This window comes from Papio anubis, chromosome 5, assembly GCF_008728515.1.
Source record: "Papio anubis isolate 15944 chromosome 5, Panubis1.0, whole genome shotgun sequence".
Taxonomy (NCBI): domain Eukaryota; kingdom Metazoa; phylum Chordata; class Mammalia; order Primates; family Cercopithecidae; genus Papio; species Papio anubis.
This window is the reverse complement of record NC_044980.1, coordinates 71,338,374-71,353,060: the sequence shown is the minus strand read 5'-3', so window position 1 is coordinate 71,353,060 and position 14,687 is coordinate 71,338,374. Positions and strand designations below refer to the sequence as shown.

Genomic DNA, 14,687 nt, shown 5'->3' with positions numbered 1-14,687 from the left:
TGAGAGGACTGACTTCAACTTTGAAAGACGTTCTACTGTGGGTAAAATGCTACCAAACAGCACAGCATGCTACAGGTAAATCTTCCGTGAAAGGAAGAGTACACTAATGTGGCAAACTCCATCACTGTCTCATTTTAAGAAACTGCCACAGCTACCCCAAACTTCAGCAACCACCACCCTGATCAGTCAGCAACCATCAACAATAAGGAAAGATGCTCTAACAACAAAAAGATTATGAGTCGCTGACGGTTCTGATGATCGTTAGCATTTTTTCGCATTATTGTTAAATTAAGGTATATACACTTTTTAGACATGTTACTGCACACTTAATACACTACAGTATACTATAAACATAACCTTTACGTGCACTGGGAAACAGCAAATTCACATAACTTGCTTTATTGCAGTATTCACTTTATTAAGGTGATCTGGAACCAAACCTGCAGTATCTCTGAGGTATGTCTGTATGCATCTCTATAGGTTATCCAACTTCTGCTTGAATTTCCTGCAAGTGCTGGAGAATGCCCTACCAAAAGACCATTGTCAGGCCATGCTAGCAGATTTTTAAATATCTATTTGGACGAAATTTACCTTCAAGTAAACTTTGCCAGTTAACCTTAGATTCTTTTTCTAAAGCAACAAATAACAAGTTTATTCACATAACTAAGAACCCTTTAGGTATCTGATGGGAGCGCTCCTATTTCCCTTTAGCCCTCTGTAGACTAAATCTGCTGAGTAATTGAAACTTAAATTGTTCTTCCTATAACTTGATTCCAGTCCCATGACCATTTTGACTGTCCTCTTTGGGCATATCCTAGTATTTTCACAGCACTCTTTAAATACGCACTTGCAATTAAGAACAATACCAGGCTATTAGACCAGAATACTGTAGGATTATTAATTTTAAGGAACTGATCACTAATTTCATTAAGCCAATATATATTTTTCAGCAACTGTATCACACTGGTGGTTCATATTAAGGAAACAACCAATAAATTATTTGGATCTGCATTTATCACTATTAAATATTAATTGTATCCCAAAAAAACTTTTGGTAATATCAGCATAAGAACAGTTTAGTTTGAAAAATTTCATAATCGCCATCATCTCATATGACTGTAGTTAAAGCTACAGGGCCAAAATGAAACTGTGTTCAAAGCCTAGTTTTGTCACGTGGCACAGCAGCCTCCTACGGCAGCAGCCTTCCACTGGCCATATGAGATGCTCAACCCAGACAAAAAGTTTTCTAAATATCTTAAGAATATTGACCATGGCAACTGATACTTCACCCTAAATAAAGATTGTCTCAAAAAGAATGACAAATGTGGTTTTTAAGGCATGGTTTGAACTCTGGTAAGATTAAAAAGAAACTGTTAAGAGAGAGCCTGGACTAAAGAAACAGTTCAAAACAAATAGAAACTTCGGGGCTCCGAATTTTTAATGGGCAAGAAGCAGGCCAAAAATGCCACTCAGCTGCAACAAGGCTCATTCTTTTTTTTTTTTTTTTTTTTATTATTATACTTTGAGTTCTAGGGTACATGTGCATAACGTGCAGGTTTGTTACATATGTATACTTGTGCCATGTTGGTGTGCTGCAGCCATCAACTCGTCAGCACCCATCAACTCGTCATTTACATCAGGTATAACTCCCAGTGCAATCCCTCCCCCTTCCCCCCTCCCCATGATAGGCCCCGGTGGGACCTCTCAGAGGGTGGAGTCAAAAGCAGAAGAAAATAACAGGTGAAGGAACCAATACTAGGTAGCAGAACTGGGCCCTAATCAAGAAACACTCATTGTCCCCAATGTAGGGGACCCTAACAACATGTGCCTGGCTAGATTTCAGAATCGCTACAGATCAGCAGCTGCTACACGCCTCCCACTCTTTCCCTATTTGAATGGGAGTGTCTACTGAAGTTATCCTATGACTGCCTTGCCATTTTATGCTGGGTGTATCTTCAGTTCATAGGTCTGTCTCCAGTCAAGAAGTGGGGCCTACTGCTTGCCACTCCTTTCAAAATCTAGGCTGAACTTGTGCCTTGTTTTGACCAACAGAATATAGCAGAAGTGGCATATGACTCAAGAAGTCTTGTAGCTTCAGCTCTTGCCTTCTGGGAGCACTGCTGCTACTATGCACAAAGCCCAATTATTACTAGTAGAGAGGCTACATGAAAGACAGCCAATTGCTGTGCCCACTGACATTTCCAGGTAACCAGCAGGCACTTGGGTAAGGACATCTGAAACCATAAACCAGGTGACTGAAGCCACTTAAGTAACTCCAGAAAAGAATATTAAAAAATAGAAAAAACCTGCCCAGCTAAGTCTAGCTCAAATAACAGAATCATGAGCAAATAATTGTTATTGTAAGCCATTATATTTTGGGATTGTTACATAGCAACAGATAAGTGAGACAGTGGTAAATAAGATAATGATGTATCTTACAAAGGATGGCATCTTAAGTTGATGAAATAAAACAGCAGCTCGATATGTGCTTTTTAAAAATATTAACATGAGGAAAAATGAGCAGGAATTCATGCAGTTGACATGAACGTAAAATAACACATGCCCACAAACTACAACCACTGTGTTCCAGATTAATGTTAAAAGATAGTTTTCAAAGTGTGACAATCACAAAAGAAATCCTCAGAATACTTTCCTAGTGCTATCCAATCTCCCAACTCAAAATTGTTCATCTTTTTTGTTTGTTTTGGGGTTTGTTTTTCTTTTTGAGACAGGGTCTCACTCTGTTGCCCTCCAGCCTCAGTCTCCCAAGTATCTTAGACTACAGGTGTGCACCACCACACCCAGCTAACTTAAATTTTAGTAGAGATGGGAGTCTCACTACATTGCCCAGGCTGTTCTCAAATTCTTGGGTTCAAGCAATCCTCCTGCCTTGGCTTCCCAAAGCACTGGGATTACAAGCATGAGCCATCATGTCCAGCCTCAAAATTTTAAACAGATAAGGGAGGAGTGAAATCAACTTGTAAGTATCATTGTCAATGTAAATGAAATCGATGGATGACATTCTTGATGTTACAAAATGAAAATTAAGGTCTGAATGTTTATGTTTCCTTAAAAATCACATGCTGAAACCTATTAACAACGTGATGGTATTAGAAGATGAAGACTTTGGGAGGTGATCAGGTCAGCAGTGCTCTGCTCTCAAGAATGGGATTAATATCCCTATTTTAAAAAAAAGGCCCCAGAGGCCAAGTGTGGTGGCACACATCTGTAATCCCAGCACTTTGGGAGGCTGAGGCAGGTGGATCACTTGAGGCCAAGAGTTCAAGACCAGCCTGGCCAATATAGTGAAACCCCGTCTCTACTAAAAATACAAAAATTAGCTGGGCATGGTGGCACGCACCTGTAATCCCAGCTACTCAGGAGGCTGATGCACGGGAATTGCTGGAGGTGGAGGTTGCAGTGAGCCAAGATCGCACCACCGCACTCCAGCCTAGGCAACAGAGTGAGAGACTCCATCTCAAAAAAAAAAAAAAAAGGCTAGGCATGGTGGCTCACGCCTGTAATTCCAGCACTTTAGAAGGCCAAGGCGGGCGGATCACAAGGGCAAGAGATTGAGACCATCTTGGTCAACATGGCAAAATCTGGTCTCTACTAAAACACAAAAAATTAGCCGGGCATGGTGGTGCACACCTGTAGTCCCAGCTACTCAGGAGGCTGAGGCAGGGGAATTGCTTGAACCCAGGAGACGGAGGTTGCAGTGAGCTGAGATTACACCACTGCACTCCAGCCTAGCCGACAGAGCAAGACTCCATCTCGAAAAGAAAAGAAAAGAAAAGAAAAGGGCCCCAGAGAGCTGCCATCCCCTTCTGCCATGTGAGGACACAAAGAAGATGCAATCAATGAGGAAGAGGCCTTCACCATACACTGAATCTGCTGGGACCTTGATTCTGGACTTCATAGCCTCCAGAGTTCTGGGCAATAAATTTCTGTTGTTTATAAATTACCCACTGTGAGGTACCATATTTTGTTATAGCAGCCCAAACAGACTAAGACAAAAGAATAACACACTTGAATTATGGGTCTTTTTCAATTTTCAACTTCGACTCTTAGAATGCCACTAGATTACGGTAACTTAAAAGATAACCTAAGTGAGAATGCTGAATTTTAGGCCATTTCTAAAAAAAAAATTTTGATAGACTAAAATTAATTTTTTTGAGGCCAAAACAAAATGGACACTATGCTCAATTTTAATATGGAGACATTTTATTAGGGAGGAACTATGTGTCGTGAAAAAGCATCAGAATTCAGACAACCTTGGTCTAGTCCAGCAGGCTGACATAGGCAAAGCACTTAATTACTTTTAGCTTTGATTCCTTGACTATGATCAGTCAAACAGCTACTACCAGCACTCCAGAAGAGCCAAAAGGAACATAAATTTCACCGAAATCATAGCTAAGCATACAGAGATTATTAAACATAAATTTTTTTTTTGAGACGAGTCTCGCACTGTCGCCCAGGCTGGAGTGCAGTGGTGTGATCTTGGCTCACTGCAGCCTCCACCTCCCAAGTTCAAGCAATTCTCCTGCCTCAGCCTCCCAAGTAGCTGGGATTACAGGTGCCCGCCACCACGCCCAGCTAATTTTTTGTATTGTTGGCAGAGACGGGGTCTCACTATGTTGGCCAGGCTGATCTCGAAAACTCCTGACCTCATGATTCGCCCGCCTTGGCCTCCCAAAGTGCTGGGATTATAGGCATGAGCCACCGCGCCCAGCCATTAAACAGAATTTCTTAAATTACTATTAATACTAAATATTAGTACCTAATTAAAACCACCATACATTAAGCTCTTATTATATGCTAAATATATGTTCATCTAATCCTATTTACAATCCTATAGAGAACATACTATTACCCTATTTTACAAAATAGTAAACTGAGTCTTAAAGAGGTTAAGTAACTTTCCAAGGTCTCACAACCAGTTAGCAACAAAGCCAGCATCAAGCCCAGATCTTTTCAAATTCTTGAGCCAAAACTTTTTAATCCTATCCTCTGCTGCCTCCCAACAAGAGCCTCAACTCTAACCTCCAAATACAAAACAAGAATTTTGGTATCAAAAATGCAACCAGGGAGCACATACAGCGTCACCAGCAATGGACTAGAAATCAGGAGATCTAAGTTCTAATGCCAGTTCTATACTACCTACACACGGGCATAAGACAATAAGCAAGTGTGCCTCTGTGGGCTTTGTTTTTTAATCTTTGGGATCTGACTGAATATATTTTAAGAATTTGCCTTCCTAGCTGTGAAATTCTAATTCTCCTCATAATTTATAAATTATATTAACTTAAATGTTATTTCCATAATGAACTATCCTATTCAATCAATTATCATATGTTAATATGCAAAAGCATATTAGAAAGCATGAAGATTTTCTGACCACTTACTAATTTCTCCCTCCTATGAACAAACTGCACTTGTTCTGGCACTTAACCATACACTCTTATGCTGACTTGTAAGAGCCTATATTGCTGACCTCTCCTGGTTATTAAACTCTCCCCTTTTATTCATTTACCAAGCATATTTGTCTCACTGTTAGACTAATAGCCATAAGGACAGAGATATTTCTTCAGTATTTGTCGAATGAATAAATAAACTCAACGAAAAACAAAGGACATACAGCAATTCTTCAATAATTACATGTTGACTATGTAGAAAATATTTTTCCCTCTCTAGCTTTAAAACCCCATTTTAACAGCTCAAGAGTGGATCTTCAGAAACTTCTACATACTTAATCATCTATTTTATTTTGGACCACTAAGATTTCCAGTTATTCCAAGTTTCTTGATGTGTAATGAGAACCATTCAAATTTCATAAAACCATTCACTGAGCCTAGCACAACCACTAGAATATAAAGCAGGGGCTCAACCAAAAAAAAAAAAAAAAGAATTGAATCCAGCAAATAACCTTACAACAACCAATAAATCAAGTAAACCACTATGGTTATATTATATAAGGAGAACAGACTCAAACTGCTTTCATGATATGGCTCAAACAAAGATGCTTGCAAAAGTATTCCTAACATAAAAGTGAAGGAAAAGAAATGTTAAAAAATGAAAAAGGCAATGGAAACCAAATAGGATTTAATGAAAAAGAAATCAGCATAGTTACCAAATGCGAAATATCATATACTTGAAAATAAGAGCTTTATCTTCAAATACTGAAAATAAAAAGATTTGAAAAATGATCGGCCAGGCACGGTGGCTCACGCCTGTAATCCCAATACTTTGGGAGGCCGAGGTGGGCAGATCACAAAGTCAGGAGTTCAAGATCAGCCTGGCCAACAAAGTGAAACCCCAACTCTTATAAAAATACAAAAAGTTAGCCAGGCGTGGTGGCAGGCACCTGTAATCCCAGCTACTAGGGAGGCTGATCATAAAGTAACACAAATGAGTCTGGGAACATTTCAGATTTAAGTAGAGTATCAGAAATGTTATTTCAAAAATCACTTTTACATAAATATAAGAAAAAGTAAAAAGACAAAATATAGATATTAAACTATACTTTTGAGAGGAGGAGGGGCAGGTGAATATAAATGGAAATGGAAAAATATAGGGTCAGACACACTGACAGTGCTATAACAGTCACCAAAATCAGAGAAAGATCATAAGCAGAAATGTGTGTGCAACCAAGTCTCCCTTAGACCTAAATGATGTCCCTGAAGCATTTTTCAAACTTGAATAATCATTGTCCTGAGTCCATCCACTTATAAAGATTTATAATGTTATGCCACAATGAATATTTAAAACAACTCCTAGGTTTAGAATTACAGCAACTTTATGAATGTCACAAGAGGAAAAGTGTCATGGCAATAATAGATGTCACAAAAGGACAGTCTGGGCTAAGATGAAGACAATGTCTTGCCCTAACAAGAAAGCCAGTTAATATGAAATGAACCATGAAATGGAATGACCAAGTAGAAAATACACTGCCAAATCGTCAGATGCTGAATAAACAGTGTCAATGAATTATCTGAATTAAGAAAGGCTAAAAGGTTCTTGATGTTTTATCTTCAAAATATTTTAAAATAACACCCATTTAACAATTTATGAACGGTCTCTTTAAAAAGTCTACCATTTAAGAATAACCCGATTTTCCACAACATAGAAGCAAGTCCAATACTAATTGAAACAAAACTGCCAGGGGAAAAAAAAATGTCTTAAAATGCAACCATGTCACTGAAAGGTACAGGACAGTCGTACTGAATTTTCTTAAGTGACATTAGGGACAATGAAACAGTGACTGAGTCTAATTCTACACTGCTACAAAGTGAGTGGAGTTGTCAATAATAATCAGGATCATTTCATTAAAATAATCCTCCTTGGAATTATCAGGCATTTAATAATCAGAGCAGAAATATTTTTCCTCTTCCAGGATTCTTACTGAAAGATAAAATCAGGAGTAAAAAGATGTAAACTCAACAAGCCAGAAGTGACACCTGTGTGACCACAAATTAAGAGTTAGTTTTATTCTGTGTGATTGTAAATTAAAGTTACTATTGCCCACGGCCGGGGGGGATTGAGAAACAACTTCAACCAACAGTTGGAAACAAATTACACGTGCTAACAGTTACACTCATTAGGAAATCCAGAATACTTTCAAAGAGAGTTATTTAGATGTTGCATTCATTTAAACGCAGGCGACGAACATCTCAGCTGCCTTCCTTTGCAGGATTCTGTGCCAAGCCCTTCCGAAGCTGGGGTTGATAAGGTCGACTCCAAGAAGAAAAGCAGCTCAAGTGGGAAATGGTATCCTCATATGGCCCAGAGAACCGGTGACGCACTAGGTGCTTGGAAAATATCCCATCGTTTACCTTGCTAGAAGCAGCTGGGTAGGGAAGAGGTCGTCCACGTGCACTATTGTTTTCCAGATATGTTTATTTATTTTTAACTTCTGCTTTGGTATCAATACCCTCAACCTCAGCCTAACGAGGAGAGGGGGGATGGCAGCGCCACTGGTGGTATTTGGGTGCAACACAAGTTTAAAAAATGAAAACACAACCTTTTTTTTTTTTTTTTTAATTGCAGTATACTCGGTGCCCTCACCTCTCTCCTCCTCCACACCTCTGCCATCACCCCACGCAGCTCTCCGCTGCCGCCACCTCGGGTCCCCATGACAACCCCACCCCAGGGCGGGCCCCCCTCCGCCGCCTCCCGGCCCTGCCAGCGACACTTCCCTGGCAAGGGGCGACTCCACCTGCCCTCGGCTCTCACTCTCCCCGCTCCTGAGAGGCGGACCAGGACCCCTCCAGGCGCGCGGGCCCAGTCCCGGCTGCAGGCACGACCCTCACCAGTCGGGGACGTGAGGAAGGGCGGCCGGGCACGAGCTGAGGAGGTTCCACCTCCAAAGCCCAAAACCCAAACGAGTGACGCGGGGCCGGGGGCCAAATGGGGTACTGCGGCCCCGCGCCCCTCTCTGGGCTGCCAAGGGGAGCCGAGGGGCAGGCGCAGTGGGCGAGAAGGAACTCGTCAGTTTTCACAATCAACGACGCGTCGCGGCGGCAGGAGATGCTGGGGCGAAGCTCACCTTGAAGGGATTGTTGAGATCCGGGTCGGCAAACGGGTTACTGTCGAAATCCGACATCTCTCTGGCTCTCGGCGTCACCTACCCGACCCAGGCGCTGAGAGAGAGACGAGGCGAGGCCGCCGCCCCCCTGCGCGCTCACGTCGCCGCCGCCGAGCAGATCCGGGTGCAGCTCGCGGGCCACCCAGCCGGCCGCGCCACTGAGCATGCCCGGTGCGGCGGGTTCCCGGCCGCGGCGCCGCTCGCGTTCGCCGTCCCGTTCCTCCAGGTCCGGATCGCACACTCCGGGCTTTGGCTGCTACCGAGTAGGGAGTTGGGGCGTAGGAACCGGGAACTGAGAGCGGATGAAAAGCGTCCCACACGCCACGAGCCCGCGGGATTCTCGGAGAGTATGGGACGCTTCCCGTCCGCTCTCAGCCGGAGGCCGGCTGCGTCCGGCCCTGCTCGGTCTTCTGAAGACCAATTTCAAATCAGCTCCCCGGGGCCCAGCGTGACTTAGGGAAGTGGTGGCATTTTGTGGGAAGGACGCACACTTGCCAGGTTGGGGGAGGCAGCCCGAGTCGCGGGCCGCGCACCCCGGGAGCAGTGCCGTTAGACCGTCGGACGCGGGCACTGGAGAGGCCACTGCACCGCCAGCCGCAGATCACCTCCCCGGGGCGGGGACGCGGCCGCTGCTACGGGTTTTTGAGCACTCGTGACCCCACCTGAGAATCCCGGCCTCCCATCTTCCGGTCTCTCTGACTCTAAGTTGCTGCTAAATCACGGAGAGCAGCCTTGGCGCTGCCGGTCCCAGCTTGATCCAAGGAGCCTGGAGAAGGAGATGAGATTCAGTCCGAAGGGCCGGCCCTGGCTGCCATCCTCCGGAATCTGCAAAATGGCTACTTCTTCAGAAATAATGGGAGAGGGATGGTAAGAGGCCAGAGATCAAGGCCCTCGAGTATTAACTCTAGCATTTGGGCACCAAATAGACACTTTTGGATTTTCCCTAGTCTTTTCCAACACCAAGGACGAGATGATCAAAAGATGTGTTAAGAAATTCATTTGTACTGGCCGGGCGCGGTGGCTGACGCCTGTAATCCCAGCACTTTGGGAGGCCGAGGCGGGCGGATCACAAGGTCAGGAGTTCGAGACCAGCCTGGCCAATATGATGAAACCCCCGTCTCTACTAAAAATACAAAAATTATCCGGGGGTGGTGGCGGACGCCTGTAGTCCCAGCTACTCAGGAGGCTGAGGCAGGAGAATCGCTTGAACCCGGGAGGCGGAGGTTGTAGTGAGCCGAGATCGGGCCACTGCATTCCAGCCTGGGAGACAGAGCGAGACTCCGTCTCAAAAAAAAAAAAAAAAAATCAGTACCATTCCTTCCCCCGACCCCGCCCCACCACCAAACTTATTGAAAGAGCATCGCTTTCCTCACTTTTCCTTCTGCCCTAACAGAAAAGCCCTTAGATGAAGCTACAGGAAGCCAGAATTCTTTTGACTTGGTGGGTACCGGAGGGTTGGAAGAATCTAGATTGAGTATTCCTTGGCCTTTGGGGAGCTTGCTCTATGCAAAGTCACCTAGGAAATGATACTTCCCCCACTGTGAAACACTAGCTAGAGATGACAGACAAAAAGCACATTTGTTGTAATCTCCCTTTGACGGGATCTAGGTTGGAATAGATGTCGAAGCAGCTGCTTCTAGGTAGTCAACGAAGATGTCAACTAGTAAATGACAACAGACAAGGATGATCACAGCAGAGTTGTAAGATTCTAGATATCAAAAAGTGCAAGCAGTCTATTGTACTCACCATCGCATCCTCAGCAGCTGCGCAGTGCCCGGTTTTAACTTGCTGCTCAGTGTATGTGTCAGGTTTTAATCCCAATTCTGATACTACCTGTGCTATTCTTTTCACCTCTCTGAGTCTGTAAAGGATTATTTAAGAATTAACATAAACAAGATACAGAAAAGTGTCCTGCATATATACGTAGTGCCTAAGAAATATTGGTTGAATGTCAAAAGTGGCAAGGAGGCTCAGTATGTTCTTACACGCTTTGCCTCTTTTCTCCCAAGCAAGGATGTCCTTGCCGAGCTCATCTGCTCCTCTCACCACTTTTGCCCTCACTCCCTCCACCTGTCCTCCAAATGACTCAAAATAATTAGCACTATTTATTATGCATCTACTATGTTCCAAGACAATGAGGATCAACTGAGCCTGCATTGCAGAATGGAAATTTCCAACTATGTTGTGTTTACAGCTAATGATATTTGCACCTAACGCAAAGGTTTGCAGACTTTACTGTTATAGAATAATTTGGAATACCTGTTGAAGATGCAGACATCCACCTCACCATACCTCCTAAGATTCCGCTTGAAAGGATATGAGATAGGGGCTCTGGATCTGCATTTTTTATTTTTTACATCTCTATACATTATTTTACATAAATGTATACATGGAGTCATGACATACATATTGAATTTTTCACTTAAAAATTTTTTTATTCCTTGTATTCCCTCTTCTCTTCCCCTACATTAACAACCTAGTACATTTCTTTAAATATTCTTATAATAGTGTATATCTATACTTACATAAAATAACATGTAATTGTATAAAAACATAATACATATCCATGCAGATATACATGCACTCTAATACTGAGCTTTGGCATTGTCTTGAAAAAGTGAGATATGCATATTTTTCTGCAGCTGTTTTTCTCAATACTTATGGCAGAGTTTCTCAGCAAGATGTGCATTGGCAGACAAACAATCTTAAGGTTTCTTCCCCTAGTATGCCACATACACATAAAAATATTACCACTTTTTATGTGTAGCATGCCCATAGAGTGAAAAGGGAAGCATGGCCTAATGGAAACCATACATCTAATTCATTATTCTTAACAACTGCAAAAATCAGCATATGTAAAGGATCTCAGGTGATTTTTTTTTTTTTTTTAGACCAAGTCTTACTCTGTCACCCAGGCTGGAGTGCTGTGGCACAATCTTGGCTCACTACAACCTCCACCTCCCTGGTTTAAGCAATTCTCCTGCCTCAGCCTCCCGAATAGTTGGGATTACAGGCATGCACTACCACACCCGGCTAATTTTTGTATTTTTAGTAGAGACAGGGTTTCACTATGTTGGCCAGGCTGGTCTTGAACTCCTGACCTCAAATGATCCAGGCCGCCTCTGCCTCCCAAAGTGCTGGTATTACAGGCATGAGCCACCATGCATGGCCGACCTCAGATGATTTAGATGGTGGCTGACCACACTTTGGGAACACTAATATGAGGACATGCAGACATATGGTCCATGGGTAAGGGTCTTAATCTGTTTGTGTTGCTATAAAGGAATACGGGAGGCTGGATAATGTATGAAGAAAAGAGGTTTATTTGACTCATGGTTCTGCAGGCTATCAGCTTCAGATGAGGGCCTTATGCTGCTTCCACTCATGGCAGAAGGCAAAGGGGAGCCTTTGTGCAGAGATCACATGGCTAGAGTGCAAGATGGGGCATCAGGGGAGAAAAAGGGAGAAGATGATGCTAGGCTTTTTTCAACAACCTGTTCTCAAGGGTGATAATTCACTCTCAGGAGAATAGCACCAAGCCATTTGTGAGGAATTCACTCATATGGCCCAAACACCTCCCATCAGGCCCCAACTCCAGCACTGGGACTCATATTTCAACATGACACTTTGCAGGTCCAAAGCCATACCCAAACCATAGCAGGGAGCTTATTAATTTATTAGCCTCCATGAAATTTAGAATTATAGAATGTGAGAGCTGAGAAGCCTGTCTCATGATTGAAGAAACTGGAGTTTGGACAGGTTAAGTAATTTGTCTCAGACACCAAGGAAGTGAATGGGGAAATGTGGAACAGAACTCAGGTCTCTTGACTCATGTTTTAGACATTAAATGAATAGGTTATTAAATGAATGATTCCATATGAATAATTTCATGTAGAAGGAAGAAATGCTATGTGCAAGGTAGACAGAAAGTACACAAGAAGCCTCATTTGGTGCAGGAGTTCATTTTACAGAAGCTACCTCCTAAATTTAGTAGAACAAAACCAGTCTATGCCCCCTCTCCTGCAAACCAACGGTTTGATCTTGATCATGTCAACTCACCTTTCTAACCAGAGTTTCTACTCTAGTACATCATTCAAGTATTTCTTGAGCAACTAAAACAGTGATGTTGTGGATAAAGCAGTAAACCAGATACAAGGGTAAGGCCTGCTCCAGAAAACTTCCTACAAGGCCTAGAACATAGCTAAATGATATCTCAGATCCTTTGGACAGTTCTAACATTCTATTAATCTGGGACAGTGGCTCACTCCTCCCTAACCCTATTTCTTTTTCCCTCAGAGTATGCCTCACACCATCATCATGCTGCTTCTACTCAGTCTGACACATTTCATTGGTGAACCTATTAAGCAGGGTCTAGAGTCTGAATTCCTTGTTTTCTAAACTGCCTAGCTTATAGCTGGGGAATGCTAGGAAAATGCCAAGTTAGATGTTTACGTTTCTTGCCTCAAAAGGTTCACTGGATTCTGAGTTCGCTGATGGGTTAGAACTGAAATCCCTCATCTCTTGCAGTGGGTCTAGTCTCTAGATTCGCTGCTGTGTCAGCTGATACCCTCAATGCCCCAGCACCAGCCTATCTGGCTCCCTATTCTGCCACTGGCTACATTTTCAGGAGATAACAGAGGAGATGCAGGCATTGTGTGGTAGGCCAAATAATCCCCCCTCCCCCAAAGATGTCCATGCTATAATCCCTAGAATCTGTAAATATGTTATCTTACATGGCAAAAGAGACTTTGCAGGTGTAATTAGGGTTAAGAACCTTGAGAGGAGGGGATTATCCTGGATTATTCAAGTAGGCCCAGTGTAATCACGAGTCCTTAAAAGTGGAAGAGGAAGGCAGAAGAGTTGCTGACTTTGAAGATTGAGGAAGGGGTTCATGAACTAGGGCGTGTGAGTGGCTTCTAGAAGCTGGAAAGAACCCTCAGCTGACCGCCAACAAGGAAATGGCGATTTCAGTCTTACAGACTCAAGGAACAAAATTCTGCCAATGATCAATGTACAAGAAAATAGATTTTTCCCTTGAGCCTCCAGAAAGGAACCTAGCCTTGCTGACACTTTGATTTTAGACTGGTGAAATTCATGCTGAACTTATGACCTACAGAGTTGTAAAAAAAAATAAATTTCTTAGTTGTACAGATTATTTTGTTAGAAAAAGAAAAAAAACAAATTTTTGTATTAAGATGCTAAATTGGTAGTAATTTGTTACAGCAGACAAAATCTAATACAGATGCTTCTTGATTTACAATGGAGCTATACCCTGATAATCCCCATCATAAGGTGAAAATGCATTTAATACCCCAATAAACCCATTGTAGAGTTTTAAAATCATATATCAAACCATTGCAAGTCAGGAACCACCTGTCCACCTGGCGTGTGGAAAGTAGAAGAAAGAAAAGGGACACACACTCAGTTTCCTGGTGTGCCAAGAGACTTCCAAGCAGCAGAACCAAGTGAAAAATGCAAAGGGTGTTGATGAAAAGAAAGTGAATGTCATTTGACTTGTCCTGAGTGAAGACCCTCAGTTATGCCCAACTTTTAACTATGTAAATAGCATAGAGACAGTATTCTTTTTAAAAAGGAATATACAAACCAACTGTATTTGGTTTTGGAGTCAAAGTTTACTATTAATGAAGGGAAAAAGCAGATTTTTCCACTCTTCCTCTTCACCAAATTCTGCAATACTCTCAGAATGTGTGTTACTCTGTCCTATAATTGATGTCGTCATCATATATCTTCCAATTGGCCATAGTACCTTGAAGGCAGCGTTTGTATGTTTTTCAACATTGTCACTCCAGCATCTGACATGGTGTTGGCACATAATTAGTGCATGAGTGAATAAATGCCACAGCTTCCATTTGAGGCTTAACATCTTTGCTTCCATTACTAAAATACTATTTGAATGACTCTTCCTTCACTGCAAATGCTATCTTCTTAAACGCCTTTATTAAGTACTCCTTTGCCTAAAAACTTTCATGATCTCCTTGTCAGCTATAGGAGAAACACTAAATTCAGTATCGTATCACTCACGGTCCTTCCTCACATGGCCTCATTAGCCTCACATTAGCCAGGTGTGGTGGCGCCTGCCTGT

At 42.6% G+C, this 14,687-nt stretch overlaps 1 protein-coding gene across 1 annotated transcript in view; it reads right to left on the bottom strand.

Moving 5' to 3' along the window:
• SCAMP1 (secretory carrier membrane protein 1) overlaps positions 1–8,745 on the bottom strand; it is a 129,033-nt gene extending 120,288 nt beyond the window's left edge. The window contains exon 1 of the mRNA XM_003899850.5: positions 8,546–8,745. Within this exon, the coding sequence (XP_003899899.1) occupies positions 8,546–8,602 (57 nt within the window). The 5' untranslated portion in view covers positions 8,603–8,745. The remainder of the gene's footprint in view (positions 1–8,545) is intronic.
• Between the last annotated feature and the right edge of the window lie 5,942 nt (positions 8,746–14,687).